At 48.0% G+C, this 18,062-nt stretch overlaps 1 protein-coding gene across 1 annotated transcript in view; it reads right to left on the bottom strand.

Annotated features, from left to right (window-relative positions):
- Window positions 1-4,332: 4,332 nt before the first annotated feature.
- SMPD3 (sphingomyelin phosphodiesterase 3) overlaps window positions 4,333-18,062 on the bottom strand; it is a 190,099-nt gene continuing 176,369 nt past the window's right edge. The window contains exons 6-10 of the mRNA XM_066637360.1: window positions 17,417-17,572; window positions 14,217-14,306; window positions 12,119-12,182; window positions 6,919-7,081; window positions 4,333-5,025 (exon numbers count right to left, since the gene is read on the bottom strand). Of these exons, the coding sequence (XP_066493457.1) occupies window positions 4,924-5,025; window positions 6,919-7,081; window positions 12,119-12,182; window positions 14,217-14,306; window positions 17,417-17,572 (575 nt within the window). The 3' untranslated portion in view covers window positions 4,333-4,923. The remainder of the gene's footprint in view (window positions 5,026-6,918; window positions 7,082-12,118; window positions 12,183-14,216; window positions 14,307-17,416; window positions 17,573-18,062) is intronic.

Below are 18,062 nucleotides of genomic sequence, written 5' to 3'. Positions count from 1 at the left end.
GAAAACCGCTTCAGACAATCTCATAGATGGGCCTACAGTGGTTGGTGGAGTTTTGCATATTACTTATGCAGAGTTCCCCCCTCCTCACCAAGGTGCTCCTGTCACTTTAAGAGGAGGAAGCTCTCACAAGGAAAGTGGAAGGAGGTGTAGACCAGGATCTGTGACAGCTTCATTCATCAAATGAAATGAGATGGGCCTATGGCCTGATCCAGTGGGGCTGTTCTTATGTTCAGGCATCATCAGGCATAGCTAACGGTCTCTGAGCATTTAATACTGCACAAAAAGCAGTGTGGCACTATCATTATGGCCTGAAAATTGTGCCCCTTCTTAACCAAACAGCAGGAGGAAGACATGCAATGAAAAATGATTGTACTTCTCTGTTACTGGAACATCGACTAGGACCGGCTGTCCCAGTCGATGCTCCAATGACACAGAAGTCTAGTTCAATGGAGTTTTGGTTTTTAAAGATGATCAGGCTTCTCATTTAAATTTGGAAAACATCCCATCTTTTATATTTGAATTATATACAGTATATTTTTGTAAAACAAGGATTGCAATACATTTTGTCACTTTCCCTTTGCCTCTGAGAAAGAGCCTAGTCTCTCTTAAATGCGCCAGGTGGGTAAGATTTTATCAGAGCGTTTTGCACTAAATTTTTCCAGTGTTTGGAACTCTCCCCTCTTTTTCTGATCTTGTAGGCACCAATGTTTTTCTCCCCTCCTACCTCATGCCATTGCTCTGAGGGCACGACTGGCCCAAGGCCTCCCAGTACATGAAGTGGATGCCCAGTGGTGCCACCCCCTACCTATTGGCATGGCAGTCACTGCTGCCATTTCTTCTCCTCTTCTCACTCTCTGGATTTGAAAAGAAAGAGGAAGCGGAGCGGAGAGTGGTGGGCGAGACAATGTCCTTTTTGAATCCATGGAGCAGGAGGCAGGCAGACAGAAGCAAGAGCTCCTGGTGTGTAGCAATGTGGTTAAACTGGCAGACCCATTCAGGGTCAGCCCATCCATGAGGCCAACTGAGGATGATGTCTCAGGCAGAAGATTGGCTTTCTGCATACCATCTCTCTTCTCTGTCTAACATTCCTTCTTCTCTTGTACCATGGATCTGGAAAGGACATATGGAGGCAAATTGAGCGGTGGCTTAGACTAGCATTTCACTCCTTTTCAAATCCAGGGCTCAGGAGAAGCAGTGAAGGTGGCGGCGGGTATACCACTGTGTCAGGCAGGAAGGGCATTTGGCTCACCACTGCAGCTCTGGAGAACTTGGGGTGACCTTGAGGAGAGGGACACATGTAGGATGTCCCAGGTTTGATCCCTGGCAGCATCTCCAAGTAGGCGGAGAATATCCCTGTCTGAAGCCCTGGACAGCAGCTGCCAGTCTAGGCTGGCAATACTGAGCCAACGAGCCAATGGCCTGGCTCAGTACAAGGCTGCTTCCTCTGTTCCCTAGCCCCCATCATCTCTCAAAACGTCACCCACAACACCTCTGGCAACAAGAGGGGGCAAAGAAATAGAAAAGCTAGAAACTGACAAGAAAATCAAAGATGGATATAGCTTCAATGGCCTGACTTCCTGCAAGAGATGCAAACAGGAAGTGTGAGATCTTCCAGTTCTTAAAACAGCAGGCGTGTCTCTTTATTGACCTCAGATCCTTCTACATTGCCTTTCAAATGAATGTCTCAAGGCAGCTTACAAGCTGGAGCACGGCAGCACATTTTGGCTGATGTCTTTGAGAGCATGTGCTGTGTCAAGGTGAGCTAGTTCTGCAGTGCTTGTGAAAGCCCCAGGATCCCTTCTCTACTGCTTCTTCCCAAGTTTCCCTGACGCCTGATCCAAATTGGCCCACATTGTTGAAAAAAATAATCATTGCCCAAGGATTCCTCCGGTGAAGCCTGCACTGTGATGGCCTGGCTGCAGCTTCACCCAGGGTGCTCTGAGGCAAGATTGCTGCTGCTGTGCTCAAACTAGGTCCTGCACTTTGGGATCAGCCCATTCCAGGATTGCCAACCCTCGAGTTTCCAGGAATCAACATCAATCTCCATGTGATGACTGAGGGCAATCTTGGATCTCCTCGGCTTCATGATACTTCCAAAAATGATAATTCTAAAAAAACAAAAAACATCTTGAGGAACAGCTTCAGAAGTGGCCATCGCAGTCCACTCCCAAGCTGTCCTTTGGCACCACCATAGGAAGTGTACATGGGCTATATGAAACCTCATCTACTTTAAGCAGGAAAACCCCATCTGTGCTGCACAGCATGACGGCTGCTTGTGGTTCAGTTAGGGAACTCCACCATCTTTGCATGATTCTCCCACAGTGGTGTAGCCAGAGGGGGTGCAAAGCAACAAGTGCTGCAGGGAGCCTCACTGTGGCGTGCAAGCAACTCCTCCCCCTCCCCTTTGGAGCCATTCTGGGCGGGGGAAGCAAAATGGAGGCATTAATCTGGCTCCCGAGGGGAGGGGGAAGGGCTGCTTGCACACCGCAGTGAGGATCCCTGCAAGGAGTAGCACTTTGCACCCCCTCCAGGTACGCCATTGGGTAAGCCTTACACCAGCAGTGGCGAGCTGCAGAACCTCTGCCAGAGCAGGTCGGTTGACGGCAGGGGTGGTTTGGGGGCAGATCAGAGTGGAGATGGGGCCATGCGATTGGTGGCTCTTGGTAGCTGCCACACACATTGGATCGGATCCCCTCTTTCCGGTCTGGACCCGTCTCCTGAGTCTGACTACAGCTAGGTCTGAGGAGACTTGCTGGGGACCAGGCCACCTATGGGGAGGCAAGTATAAATGTTCTTTACATTCCTCTCCACAGTTGAGTGGTTCCCTGCTGGCCCATAGCATGCAGCATGTGCTCGGTTGGTAGTGCTGCACACCCTGGATAGCATGGGGCTATTTCGCTTGCACCATTACCTGGGAGAAAGTCCCATTGAATTCAATGGGGTTTACTTCTGAGTAGATATGCATTGGCTCATGCTATTAGTCACCATGGCACACCTGCTCCCAATGAGACTCAACTCATACATTACTGGAGTAATTGCCACGTCCCTGTGGCTGGACCCCACAATGAAGGGATCCCTTGGAATAACACTGGACACAACCACATCATCCTCACACCTTTCTGACTGGCAGTGTTGGCAATACTACAGCCTACATCATCCACCTGCTCTGTGCGTTCAGGTGTTCCTGTGATGCTGTGGTCGCTCACCAAGGGAAGCAGCAAGCCAGGCGTCTCCAGTGATGCATCCACAGGCTCTCAGGACCAGTTTCTCAGTCCTGGAATCAGCAGTCAGCAGAATCCAGTGATAAAGCGTTTCCTAGAATGTACCATTTCTGTTGCAGGCAAGGAGTTCCGCACTGCAGTGCTCCCCCCACAAATGTCTATGTTTACAAAACTAGTATGTCCAGGAAAAAGAGTCAGGGTAGCTTTTCCCCTGACATGCTAACTTTCTGTGTGCAGAAGAGGGTTCTAGTTTTGGAGGGAGGCATTCAAACATCTCCATTGTTGTTCTGCACACACTTTACACACACGAGAGCCCGATTTCAACTTCTGACATCTCTAGTTTTAAAAAAGAAAAGCTCAGATAGGAAAGATCTTGGGCTTGGAAAGACTCTGACTGGGACCCCGGAGCAGGGCTGGATTCATGTACATGTGAAGTATAGTACAGTATAGGACTTCACACCATGAGGAGCCTCTGTGGTAGGTCAAAAGTATTTTATATCTATGCTAATTAAGAAATCACAAAGGTGATCAGCTCTTCTAATCTGAAAATACTTCATAATGCAAAAAAGCAGAATGCAAGATAGTTTGTTTAATAAGATTTTCACTGCCGCTTCGCTGATGAATACATGCAAGTATAAAACTGTAATGATTCTAGTTCCTTGGTCCTTTCTGTTAGAATAGTATGCTTTTTGGGGGGTGACGCCACGGAAAGTGGTCTCTTAAGCTTGGTCTGTGCTAGGCTAGGTAGACCAATGATCTGACAGCTTAAGGTCATTTTTGTAAGGTCACGTGCCCATCCCATCCACCTGCAAGCCACAGTGGTACAGTCCAGGAAATCCTTCACCACTTGACTCTGTCATTATGAACTGGCCCTTGAGAGCATCTTTGAAGAGTGAGGCTGGAGCCAGAGACCACACGTGAGGTGATCGACTCTACTGTTAAAAGAGGTCCATTCAGGGGACGCTCTGCTGTTTCCCAAAGTTCACACTTCTCATTGCGGTCCTTGCGTTTCTCCCCCTCTCCCTGCCCTCCCCCCACCCTCCCCTCCCCTCCCCCCCACAGTATCTACTGACCATTCCATTTCAACGTGAGTGGCATGCACTGCGGACGGACGCATGCTTCTGATGCAGGCATGCTACTACCACATCAACAGGCTCAGAATGAGAAAAGAAAAGGAAACAAAGAGAAAGTGAGCCTCAGCTCGTTAAGGATATATAAAGGAATGAGGCAAAAAAACCCCTTGCTCCTGGAGCAGCACTAACACGCAGACGGTTACAAACTATATTGTGCTATATATCGGTATAAAAAAAGAAAGGTTATTTAGTAAGAATGGCACTGGTTCAAAGAAAGCGGGACTTCCAGCTGGATTCCTTTCAGTCCACAGTGAAAGTAGAGAAAGAGGCCAGCCCAGCTGCCTGGGCAACTTGTGACACTGGTCTGTGGGCCGACCGCCCCCTGCCTCCCCATGCAAATGCACACATACGTTCTTTTGGCTCCCCTTTTTAACATCCTTCTGTCTGGATGTGAATGGAGAGGAACTGGAAAAGCAGATGGAATCCTGGCCAAGGGATAGTCTGAGTCGGGCCTGGTCCATCTTGAGGTGGGGGGGGGGGGCACCAGAAAGAAAAATCACTCTTTGTCTTGCATCTTGGACACAAGTTTGGAAGTTCCCTCTTCTAAACCCTGGGTAAACGGTCCTCCTTTAAGGATCCTCTTCTCCTGTTGACACCATCAGGCGCATGGCTACAGGCAGATGGTCTGTCAGGCCTGCTAACTGAGTAATAAAGCTGAACTCTTCCACTTCCTGCAGAGAAAGCACAGGCCAAACATCAGCTCAGGGTTCCATTTCCCCCCCACATCAGATGTCCCATGGCGGAACCGACATGCAAGATCCAGCCAGGTGTTTGCTGATTTGCCGTTCGGAAACCAGCATTCCAGATCTTTATTCTTTAACCATCAAAAGAGAATTTTAATTTTGGTGCTAAGAAGCTGGTGTTGCTTCTGAAGAGGGGCCATTTTCCCCCTGCAAGATGAAAAACCAAAATATACGGCAAATCACTTTCTGCATGTTTACCATGAGGCTGGGACTGCATGTTACAGAAGTCAGGGCTATTCTGTCAAAAAAAAAAGGGGGGGGGAGACGTACAGCAGAAGAGCCCTGCTGAATCAGGATCAAAGTCAGCATTCTGTTTCCCTCAGTGGTCAACCAGATGCCTCTGGGAGCTGAAGACACACCCTGGCTACAGCCTCTGAACCTCAAAGTAATATCTCACCATCACGACTAGCAGTCATAGATAGAATTGTTTAGGAGTGTCTGAAAGCCTCCTCCGAATTTCTGCCTGGACTCTGGAGTCAGAATTATTTGGTTTTGTTTCCAAAATGGAACAAAAATGTTGGAAATCCAATGGTGACGTTTTTCATTTTTGAGTTAGTACAGAGCATTCCATGTGCACAGTTTGCTGCGGCTTTCCATTCATCCACCCCCCTATCCCAGCCACATGAGCAATGTGCACTGATCACAGAAGAAGGAAATCTGAAGGGCATGCGTAAGTGATCCCATCCAGATTCTTTTCTGTAAATTTTTACCAATATGCAGGAGTGCAGGGAGACATCAGAAAAACACAATGCTGTGTTGCAGTGTTTGGATCAATGCGTGCGCACGAAGACACACACGAGTAATATAAGGGGGATGCAAATAAATTAAAAGCTGTGGTGAGCAGCACTTGCTTCAATTCCAGAAATAATTTTAGCAAGTTTCTACTAAAACAAAGGAAGAGTCCAGAGCGCAGCCCTGGAACCAGAAAGGAGCAGAATGTAGACAAGCTGCTCCACTCTGATCAAGGCATTCTTGATCTTCTCTTCCCCCCCCCCCCCCGGGTAGCATTTAGAAACACTCATCTTGGGACACGGCCCCATCCTGTGTGTGCTTCAACTACACCCCACACCCACTCATATGCATGCATGCGTGTGGTGCAGGAGAAACAGACACTTGGTCATTCATGCTTAGAGGGGGTTTTCTCAGTTCTATATTTTTGAAGATTTCAGTTTTTGACCAACATGAGAATTGCAGACAGTGTGTTCTGCGCTTTTATTCCAAGGGCCATTTTTATAAATTATAATTATAAATTGCAACTGCTTTAAAAGTGTCCTTGCCAGGCGGTATAGATGGTGTATGAAGGGTCAGCAGATGCAGCCACATGCATGTAGAGGTGTTAATTTTCCACAGATTTTGGAGATTTCATTCTTTAAAATAAAATGAGAATTGCAGAAAGTGGTGTTATGTGTTTTTATTTTGTAAAACCCATCTCTAGTCATGTTATATGTATATATATTTAAAAACCTATTAAATATATAGGTTAAATATTAAGTTAAGCTTTTTTACCAGTTGTCTGTCTAGCCCTGAACTGTCTACTTAGAACAACAATGGGTTTCCCATCAACTGTAACTTGATCTCATTAGTTGCAGACCACAGGGGTCTTCTGCATGGAACCCATGGCGATGTGCCATAGAACTGTAGCTCTCAGCACTGCCTACTGATGGGGGTGGGAAGTCACCCAACATCTGACCTCATATCATAGGGTGAATGTTCTCAGTGATCCTACCAGGAGGACATTTCTTGAAGCATCATCCATTGTAACTGATGCCAGATGTGCATGCTGAAAAATTTCTGTCCACTTCATGGTTGATTGGAACTTACCACCTTCCACTCCAGATAGAGTCCTTCTTCTGTATAAAGCATGTAGTCAATCCGCCGCCCGTTTCCTTTCAGAGCTGCCTTCCTCCCCTTCTGACTTGAGGCGTGGGACTTGCTGGTGGGAAAGACAAGATAACCTTTTCGTCCATCTTCACTTTCCATCGTCCTGGTCCATAAGAAGACATAACAGTTTATAACATGTTAGTTCTTTATCTGTGTCATAATGAAAAAGTAAAGCTGTCTCAAGAGGAACTTTCCATCATTTGCTGGTGCCTAAACCTATAGAATAAGGGTTTCACCTCAAATAGTACAAGATGTGCCCCCCTCCCACTGCAGACTGACATACTCTAAATAGCAATTTTTCAACTAAATATGCAAAATTGTGATCCTGGGCATGCATCCACAGATATATGTGGATGATAAAAATACTTTGAACAGAATAATTAGAGCTTGAGGTAAGATTTAGCATTCTGGGTGCTCAAAGTGCTTCATAAACATGATTTTGATGCAACTCTTACAACAATCATTTTAGATAGGTCAGTGTTCTTACGCCATAATGCAGCTAGGGAAGCTGAGTGGGAGAGGAAGTGGGTCTCTTACAATAAGGAAGTTCCACTTTGTTCAGTGGCGATTCCTTCCAGGTAAGTGAGTTGGGACTGCAACCTCAGCCACTCTTGTGAAGTGCTTAATCTTTGCCAAACCACATCAAACCGATAATGAACTGACTAACATGCAGCCCAATCCCCAGAATTCAGAAGCACACGCCACCGAGCTCCCTGCTGCTCAGTCCTCGGTCAGCACACACACACAGGATCCAGCACTAAGAGGTTCTCTAGTGGAGATAAGAAATGTACAACAGTTCTTTCAAATGATACTTCTAGACTAGTGCTTCCCAATCTTTTTAGCACTGCAACCCAATTCAATGGCTGCATTGGCTGGGTAGCGCCCCAGAATGCCTTGTGGCAGCTGAGTAGTGCCCCAGAATGCCTTGCAGCACCTCTGCCAGCACCACCCTGCAACATTTTCACAACCCACTTGTGGGTGGCAACCCACAGATTGGGAATCACTGTTCTAGACAGTTTCGGATCATGACTTTGACTTCATAAGAAAGGCTGGTGAAAGCAGCACCAGCCTGTCCATGAGGCCAACTGCAGCTACCATGTCAGGCCAAATATTGGTTGGCCAAGTTGCCAGCTCTGGCTGAAGCTGTCCCTGAAGACTCCCTTCCTGCAACATAACATAACGTCATTATGCCAAGGACGCCCCGCTCCAATCTCCAGGACTGCTTCCACTTGTCCCCTGGAGACTGATGCTGTCCACCTGCCTCTGCCATTCCACCACCACCTCACGCTCCCTGGAGCAGCAGAGGCATGGCTGTGCCACTGGGGGGGGGGGCATGTGGCATTTTTTGCATCAACTCATGCAGTGGGAGATCTTTGTCCAGTCTTGGGTAAAAGATCTTCAAAGCAAGGAGGATTGAACCCACAGCATTTCGAGGTCAGGGAAAGAGAAAGTGATTCCATTTGTCTGTAAAAAGAAAGGAGTCATAACGGCTGAAGCCCTACAGCTCCTTTGTGGGAAAATGAGAAATACATGAAAATAATTGATATAATTTATTCCGACTTCCCAGCTCTTATCAGCCTTGAAAATGTAATATCCGGTGCTATCATGTTCTGAAGCCTTATCTTCGGAGACCTCATCAATTGATCCCTGTTTGCAGTTGCTCATTAAATTCAGTATCAGGGAATCAATAATTATCAATGGTCCCCAGATGGGCATTTTTAATTACAAGGCGGGGGGGTTCATTTGTGTGAAGAGGATGGTTCAAGCCGGGATTATTTTCTAATTAATTGCCTTCAACAGCATCAGTGACAGGTCATTCTTCAGCCTGCTTGGGAAAACTCATGAAATTTTCATTTTTTGATTCAATGAAGAGCTTTGCCTCTGATGGAATTGACCTCTCCTGAAACACCAGAAGATTATCTGCACCTCATAACACCAAATTAAATAAAAAGCTGCAAAAGGAGCTGAGGCATTTGTGACACATTTTGCAGTCTTCGCTGCAATACATTAACTCAGTGTTAATTCTACAGAATACTGCAGAGTCTTCACACTTTCAGCCTGAAGGAATCCCTTTCTGCGTCGGTCTCTCCATTGGGGAACCCTTATGGATGGCAGAGGTTTCTGGGGCATCTTTTAGGACACGCACAATGTTCATGCAGGGTGTTAGACAGGCCTTGGGACCCAATAACCCACTCTACAGTGCTCACCTTATGGGGTAGAATGGTCCACAGTTAGAAAATCATTGCTTGACAGCTAAGGCCAGCTGCTACTAATTTGAGGTGAAGAACGCACAAACCCCCCACTGCTTGGCTCCAGATGGCGTCAGGTTTTTGCACATGTTCCAAGCGAATGGTGACAAAAGCTCAAGCCTTTGTGAGCAGCAGATACAAATGCTTGCAAAAGTGTTTGCAAAAGTCTCAAACGAGAATCGCCCACTGCTTCAGGCACTGACTTCCTTGCTCTCCTACCTACAAAGCAAAGTGCTCGCGTTTTGCAATGGGGAATCCGGTGGTGCTGGAATGCTTCCAACTGTCCTTTTCTTGGGGGGAACTGGAACTGATAGTCTCAGTCCAAGCATCTTGGAAGGGAAGCAAATTTTATTTCCATCACTTCCACTGAAGAAAAGGGCCTCTGAGGACTCTCTCCCTCCCAGGTGGAAATTTTCCATATAGTGCTTGCCACCAGCGATCTTGTGAGTGGCAGCCCCAGGTTCAGTCCCTACAAGGAAACATGGCCCCAGGGCCTTGGAAGTGCTGCTGTCACTCTCTTCCCTCATCCCCAAGCTAAAAAACCTGCTTTGAGGAAAGCAGTAGTGCAGGTGCTGCCATGTGCCGTTTAAGTGACCCCTCCCACTCGCCATCAGAGCCATTCTGGCCAGCAGCACTGCTCAGAATGACTTAGGCCCAAATCCTCACCCACTTTCCAGTGCTGGCACAGCTGCGCCAGAGGGACGTGTGCTGCATTCTGCAGTTGGAGGGGCACTCACAGAGGCTTCCTCCAAGCAACGGAATGTTTTTTCCCTTCCCTTGAAGTTGCATTGCCTTTATGTTGGTGCTGGAAAGTGAGTCAGGATTGCGCCCTTAGATGGCGAGTGGGAGGAGTTCCCTGCATGGCATGTTGCAGCACCTGATCGAGCATTTGTGTCAGCTCAGTTTGTCACAGTTGGCCAAACATCAGTTGGCTAACCAAGTGTTCTGTTTGCCATCAACAACATTTCCTTTGGGCCAATGTTCTCAGAAGGCTTCAAAATACAATTGGCATGGATAGCATCGAATCCAGCTAGTTCAGTATTTGACTGGCAATACCCTAAGGAAAGTTCTTGTTTCTGATACCATGGGAAAAGGGGGCATTCCAGAATACTATGCCACTCATAGTGACATCTATTTGGTTCATGGGCAGTGCAATCCTAACTTGCACTGGAACAGGCAGGCCAGCAGGTCTGCACTGTATCTAGTGCAAGTTTGGGAATGGCTGAGGTTTGGCCCAAGGCAAGGGGAACTAATTCTCCTTACCCCAGGGAGAAACGCAGCAGCCCCAATAGGGCTACTCGGATCTGCATCACCCAAAGAGGTGGTGCAAATCCAAGTAGCCTGGAGCTGCCCTGGGCTGCCCAGGGCCGGATCCTGACCCCGCCTTCTGCTCCCCACGGGCCTCTCCACCGCCCACCCTCTCCCTGTTCGAAAAGGCCTCCTCCCCACCCTCCCCCAGCCCTCTGCACCAACCAAGCTCGGCTGGCAGGGACTCACATTCTGCCACCGTTGAGGCGCCTCTGTGCGCTGGCATGGCTGACTCCTAGGGAGGTACAAACATGCTTTACAGCACATTTGCGACCCTCCCAGGTCAGCACAAGGGACCTGCGCTGGCCATGGCTCAGTTTGGATTGCACCCTGAGCTACTTTGGGTCCCCATATGGGAGAAAAGCAGGATAAAAATACAACAAATAAATAAATCTATCCCAGTGATCAACAGAGGAAAACTGCTCTTTGGTGTGAAAAGATTGCATGAACTCACCCAATCACAATGGCTTTGGCCACACAATAAACTTGACTGATATACCGTGACACAAGAATATGTGTTCACTGCCCCCTCTGCACAATGGAATGGTGTTTGGTCAAAGAAACCAAAACTGCATCCTTCTTAGTTTGTGAGTATCTTAATTGAATAGCTTCTTCCACTCTTTCCCTTTACAGGACCCTATTAATCAATTTGGAGATGAAGGCAGATTGTAACTAAGTAGCCATAGCATTTATTGATCTTTTTAATAAGGAAACAGGTTCATGCAGTCACTCTCATTGATGTATTTAATACTGCAGTCTCCTTAACTTTATTAATAGGTTTCCAGAGATTGGTGCTGGAAGTCTAATGGCAGTCTAATTTACTGGGCTCATTCCAGGCTATCGATGCCAATATAAACAGGGTGATAAATTAGTTTTTATAACTTGGTCAAATTTTATTATGGAACGATTTCCGCAAGGGTCTATTTTAAGGCTAATCTAGTTTGTCAATGACATTAGTCCTTTCAGACGGATATTTGGGAGCTCTCTGGTTCATTCTGAAGATGGGGACACCATTTCAAACGAGCTGCTGGACAACTTATCAGAGGCAGTTCAGCTTTAAAGGCAAATTGAATGAGGTGTCCAGAAGGACAAGTACAAAACATGCTATAACAGAAGCAGTTTTTGGAAAAAGAAGTGCTGTATGTGAGAAGGTTTGACATGTGTGATCTTTCCTTGGAAATTCCCTGCAACTGAAAAACGAACAGCCCAATCCTATGCGGCATCTGCTGACACCCCGGAAGGCTCCTCAGGGTATGGGAACATTTGTTCCCTTGCCCCACAGTAATCCCCTGCCAGCCGAGTGGATCAACTCAGACTCGCACCAGTGATACAGCCAGCACAAGTCCATGTTCACCTGTGAAGGCAGTTCATATCCAGGAAGGGGGTTTGCATTGGCCACTGCTACCAAATTCACCCCCTTCCTGGGGTGTACTGCTATTCGTGGTTTCCGGTATCTGCACAAGCAACAGGAATCTACCCCCTGCAGATACCGAGGGATGCCTGCATTCAATAAATAAATAAGTGAAAATAGCGATGGTTATACAGGTGGCATGTATAAGGAGGTACATTAAGATGATACACACTTCTGCAGGTTATCTGGCGTGCACACTTCTTCATCGTAAATTCCCTCTGGATCTAACAACGTACCTGTGAAAAGAAAGGAACTCATGAGCTTCCCATCAGCCTTGGCCCTCTTAACTCCGTAAACTTGACTCTCTACTGCACTGCTTGACATGATGGCTTGCATCAAAGTAAAGAGAGCATAAAGCGCACATTTTTGCAATGGCAGGGCAGCATTTGATCACTACTTGAGTAGGGCATTATTTGATCATTATTTGTTTGTAACCATCTCAGTTTCACACAACAATCTGTTTCTGAGTGACAGTAAAAAAAAGAAAAGAAACTGTCTTTCCATCACTTCTTATCTCCCTGTCAGTTCTTGCTTATTTCACCAAGGGTCAAATCCTATCTAACTTTCCAGTGTTGATGCCGCTGTGTCAATGGGGCATGCGCTGCATCCTGTGGTAGTGGTGGGGGCAATCACAGAGGACTCCTCAAGGCAATACTTTTGAGTTTGATTTGCCATCCCCTTGTTTTGGAAACCTGCCAGTTGCCTAGGACTCAACTAAGAACACACATACACACACGCGCGCACACACAGGGGGGGGGACAGTTAAATCACGGAGCAAACACTCAGAAAACAGGGGAGTTCTTCCAGACACTGGGATCCAGGACTGTACAACCTGAAGGCATTTTGCTGACAGCTTTTGGAACTGTCTCCTCCTTGAGCTGTTTTGTTACAGGATTTCTGTCCCATCTCTGAAGATGGGAGGAAGCCCACTGCTGTCCATCCGCGTGAGAAGCAATTGCTGCGCACAGTTTCACAAGAGCACTTCTGAACCCTTCAAAAACTTTGCAACGTGGTGATAACAGCTCTTGAAGCATCCCAGCTGGAGCACATTTAATTGCCATTATGGGCTGCTCTAACAGCTACCTCCCTGTGGTAGCGCCTGCTTCCTAAAGAACGTGGTCTGGTGCTGCTCTCCACGGTTAAGTTGGGTTATTCTCGTCTGCTGAAAAATTGGACGCACAGCAAAGGAGGGAATGGGGAGGGGCTGCCTTTTGCTTCTCCATGTGGTAATTCTGCCCTCTGAATTTGGAGCTGTGTTTTGCCAAAATGACTCATCCCCTCTCCAACTCAGAGTTGCGTGTAGACAACACTTCAGCAGTGCAGGAACCACCAGTCCTGTAGTTGTTTCCACAGTGGGAAGGTTGAGGCCAGCCTGTCCATGAGGCCCACTGAGACAATTTCCTCAAGAGGCAGGTTGATGAGTGTGCTTGCCACACTCCTCCGTCTGCCTGCCTCGTCTGCCCACCTCCTCCGCTCTTCCTCATTCTCTACACTTGAGAAGGCAAAAGAGCAACAGAGAAAGTCAGAGGAGAAGAGAGTGGTGGGTTAGAGTGACTTCCATTCGATCGGCACGAATGAAATCTTTCTTCCTCAGGTAAACAGCATGCATGCAAGTGTGCAAGCCCAATTCAAGGGTTATGGAGGGACTGGAATTACAGGCTCCATCATCTGATCCAACAGGTAACGATGCCTAGCTTGGCAGTTACTGAAACAGACAAAGTCAGCATGGAGAGTGCAGAAGGGGGGGGAATGATTTCAAGAAAAGGGAAGAATGTGTGCCATGCTCAGAAGTGCAGGTTGCACTACCAGGAAAAACGGGAGGGCCACTGCATCCAAGGTTTTGTGCACCTGTTTCCCACCTGAGCTTTGTTCCCTGAACCAATTCCTCAGTCTGCCAGAGGATAATAATACTTAATGTTTGTACAGTGCTTTCTGAGCATGCAAAGCATTTCATGTGTAATATCTTGATGCTGTCCTTCAATTTCCCTCTAAGATAAGTAAGAATTATTATCCCCGTATTACAGACTGAGCCTAAGGAGAGAGCTGCTTGCCTAAGGCCATCCCATGAGTCCATGTCAGGATTCAAACCAGGCAAGTTCTGGTCCACAGCTCAGGCTCTTAGCTGGTGCCCTACAGAATGAAGATTTAGCTGTGCTAAAGCAGTGTATCAAAGGGACATGCAGGTGTACCACCAGTGTTTGTTGGGCAGGGGCTTCCTTCTAGTCCTAATGAACTCCTCCCAACCCCAAGGCCACAGTGCCAAACCTTACCAATTGCCCATGACTTGTCCTCCCCTGGACCAACGCGGCAGGGGTCCTTGTAGCATGTAAACAAGGAGTGCTGCTGCTCCAGCTTGTCATCTACGGAGAGAAGAGGAAGATCCATGATGCCACGGGGAGCAAGGTCAGGTAACACATGGGACTGGGTTTCAGAAACCCAAACTTTGAGGACCAAGAATATGGACCAATATGGACTAGATGATCCATATGACATCACTTATTGCACAGAAAACCTCATGCTGCTTTTTCAGATCTGTCTCTGTTCCTCTTCACCACTTCACCAACCATCCTAAATAGTCCGTTGTTATAACTATAATAATTGTTATTAAGTTATGGTGGGGCAGATGAAGTCTTCTGATTTTACACTCAGCCATGAAAACATGTTGGGCCATCCAGGTGTTCACCCCTTTAGCTGGGAGCGAACACTTGCAAGGTCGAACGTTCTCGAGTCTGCTGTAACCCAAATCCATGTGCCAATACTTGAAATGGATGAGATCCCCCAATCATTTCCCTGCATCTAGCCTGGCATAACTTCAAAAATATCTTTTATTTGCTTCTCCCTGGAGACTCCCTCAAGAGGCTGCCACAGGTGCTAATGTCGTCATTTGTCACTGTCTATTGTCAAGGCAACAAAATCCATAAATGTGAGTTTCCCCGCTCTGTAAAAAAAGAACTCTCGTTGCTCTAAAATAAGACAATATGAAGGTTATACCACTCACAGCGCAATCTTAACTGTAGCCTAGGAGGGTTGCGCCTCCTCAGGAGGAATCTGCACCAGAGCACAGAGGTGTGCTGGAGCATGGAGGCTGTATCCAGCCTCTGTGGCAGTTCCCCCAAGGTAAGTTGCATTGGCCAAGCTCGGCTGAAGCAGGGGTCTGGGGGGGGGTCGAGGAGGAGGCAGGAGGGAGGCGTTCTGGGGCAGGGGAGGGTGGCCGGAGGGCAGTCCCAGGGGCCAGCAGGGGAGAGCGGGAGGCGGGGCTGGGATCTGTCTGTTATGCCGGATCCCAACCCTGTTCCCCGAGCAGCATGAAGTGGCTTCAAGCCGCTCTGCACTCCTAGGACTTGTGCCGCCTCAGGAGGTGGTGCAAGTCCGAGGAGACCCACAGGGACTGCAGTGGCTTAGGTCTGATGGGGCAAATGCCCTGGGCACGAGTCTCTAGGACCCTGTAGAAGCCTCTCTGAGGCCCCTGACGGGGTAGGAAACTGTGCTTTTGGTTTTCCAGATTGGGGAACCTCAGAGAGGCTTCCCTGATGCGGCTAAGGTTGTGCGAGTCTCCATGAGCCTCAGGTGAGTGGGGGGGGCGATTTGCACAGGGAGGCTGCAGCAGCCCATGGGGGGGGCGCTATCACAGACCTTTGCCCCAGGAGGTCTGCTGCTGCCTGGAGGTAAGGGGAAAGCTTCCTCTTACCACTGGCTGAGCCACTTTGGGCCCCTATCCTGTGCTGGATACAGTGCAAGCCTCTTGGCTTGCCTGTTCCAGTGCAAGATAGGATTGAGCCTTAGACTGCCTAGCTAGAACACGTGTTTCTGCAGCCTCCTTGGGAGGGCTGCAACCTCATTTGTTAGTTGACATCCAGGGTTCTGGCAAAAAATGGGACTCTGTGAGTTTCCAGAAAGCAGCCCTCTGAGCAATATGTGCTGCATTACTGGCCACTACTTGTGAGTAGCATGGATGGCATCAGCAACTGCATTTGCGTGGCAGGGACACCCTCCACATTCAGACTGTAATGCATATAAAGAGCTTATCATGTAAACCAGCCCAATTGCATAGAAAATCCCCATGCCACTAGTAGAGTGTAAGGTCCCAAAGGACTCTTGGAGTGAGATCTAGGTGTCTTTGTCCTATGCCATGGCAGAACTTTGCCAGTAGAGGGAGCTGCTGCACTTCAGCACCAGCACTGCAGGTGGCCAGAAGGTGGAATTGCAGTTATCAGCTCCCCAAAGGTTAAGTGACGCAAGGGACCAATAGGATCCCACTAGCGGTAGAGCCCCTACCTTGCATGCAGAAGGTCCCAGATTCAATCCTGGCAGGATTTTCAGGAAGGGCAGAAAAACTGTCCTGTGTGAAGCCTGCAGAGCCACTGCCAGTCTGTGTTGATGGCACGGAGCTAGACGACCAAGGCAGTAGAAGACCTATACGGCTTGCGGCCAGAGAGGCCGCCTTCTTCCATACAATCTGGCTCAACCCCTTTGATTATCGGAGAGGGCCTTTTGCGGGTGCTGCCACTGGCAGAGATGAGAAGGGTGGCAGCAAGGAGTAGGGCCTTCTCCATGGTGGCACCAGTTCTATGCAATCCCCCCCCCCCAATAGCTTATGAACCACTCCTTCCTTAGAGGCTTTCCAGCAGGGTCTAAAGACATTTCCTTTTACACTCACCTTTGTAAATTTAGGGCTTTTACGCTGTTTAGTTTTATGGGCTGCCTTTTTACTGTTTGCTGCTGGTTGGAAATATGTAAATAAATAAATATAAATGAAAGCGACTTCCTGTCTTGACTTGCTTCTTCATCTTGGTAACACAGTTCTCAGGTACAGGCTGAACTGCTCTCAGACTGCCAGTGCCACTGCCTTCAGACTGTCAACTCTGATGAGTGGCCAGGTCTGGCCCGAGAGCAGGTTGCACCTGAGGTGAGGAACATCTGCTGCCTCTTCCTGCCACAACCACCTTGCTCTTGTCCATTCTCCGCCCTCTAACCTCCAAGCAGGATGGTGATGATGTCAATAGCCGCTACCACCAGAAAAGCCAAACAAAAGGCAGAGAACCACAAAGTACTAAGTGCAATGTGCAAGGGTCCCCTCCCCCTCGGAGCCATTCCAGGCTGTAGGAGCAAAATGGAGCCATATGCCTGGCTCCAAAGGAGAGGGGGAGGCGCTGCTTGCATGCCATGGGGAGGTGACCTGCACTACTTAGTGCTAGTTATGCCACTGCTGTAAACTATCCCAAAACTAAAGCTTCTGTGATTTTATATTAGTTTCTTCTATTTTAACAAATTATTTGAACAGCGTTGCTGTGCCCAGTGATTAACAACAGCGCTGCTCCACTTCTGCCTGGAATCAACACCTGCCTTGAAACCTTGAAACACTGCTGTGAAACCAGGAGAAACAGCAGTGACCAACCAGGAGCAAAAAGGAGCACCATTCATGTTGGTTTGGGGGTGGGAGGGACGCAGGGAAGGAAGGACCTTGTCTCACCTGATGAACAATTGTCAAAATTGAGGTCTCCACAGACTACATCAAATGCCACCAGCTCCTCTGGATTGGCTGTGCTGGAGGAGGAGGTAGATTTTCTGAAATCAGCCAGCCAATCCTGAAGCAGATCCAGTTGTTCACATCGAATAGTTGTGTCCCCTGTACAAAGCACAAGACAAAGCAGGCAAAATGTTTAGTACAGGACTGGTATTTACCATGGTTGTCTCTCCACAGCTGCCAGGGTGCGAATCTCAAAGCATTATGTTAGAATACCATAAAAAGTAGGTAAGGAAGCAGGGATGTGGCTGAGACTTGTAGAATTATGCATGCAATGGTGAAAGTGGACAGAGATGTCTTTCTCCCTCTCCTGCAAAGGCAGAACTAGCGGTCATCCTAGGAAACCAACTGGCAAAAGATTTAGGATGGACACAAGGAGATGCTTCTTCACACAGCACACAATTAGTTCATGGAATTCACTGCCACAAGATGTTGTGGTGGCCACTAGCTTGGATGGTTTTACGAGGAAACTTACCAAATTCATGTCTGCTCAAGACTGCTAGTCATGGTGTCTATGTGCAACATCTATGTGCAGCAGCAACATGTCTCTGAGTACCAGTTGCAAGAGACCAATAGTGGGAGAGAAGTGTTG

Source organism: Tiliqua scincoides, chromosome 9 (genome assembly GCF_035046505.1).
Source record: "Tiliqua scincoides isolate rTilSci1 chromosome 9, rTilSci1.hap2, whole genome shotgun sequence".
NCBI classification, from domain to species: Eukaryota; Metazoa; Chordata; class Lepidosauria; order Squamata; family Scincidae; genus Tiliqua; species Tiliqua scincoides.
Note: the sequence above shows the minus strand (reverse complement) of the source record. Positions and strands in the feature narration are given on the sequence as shown.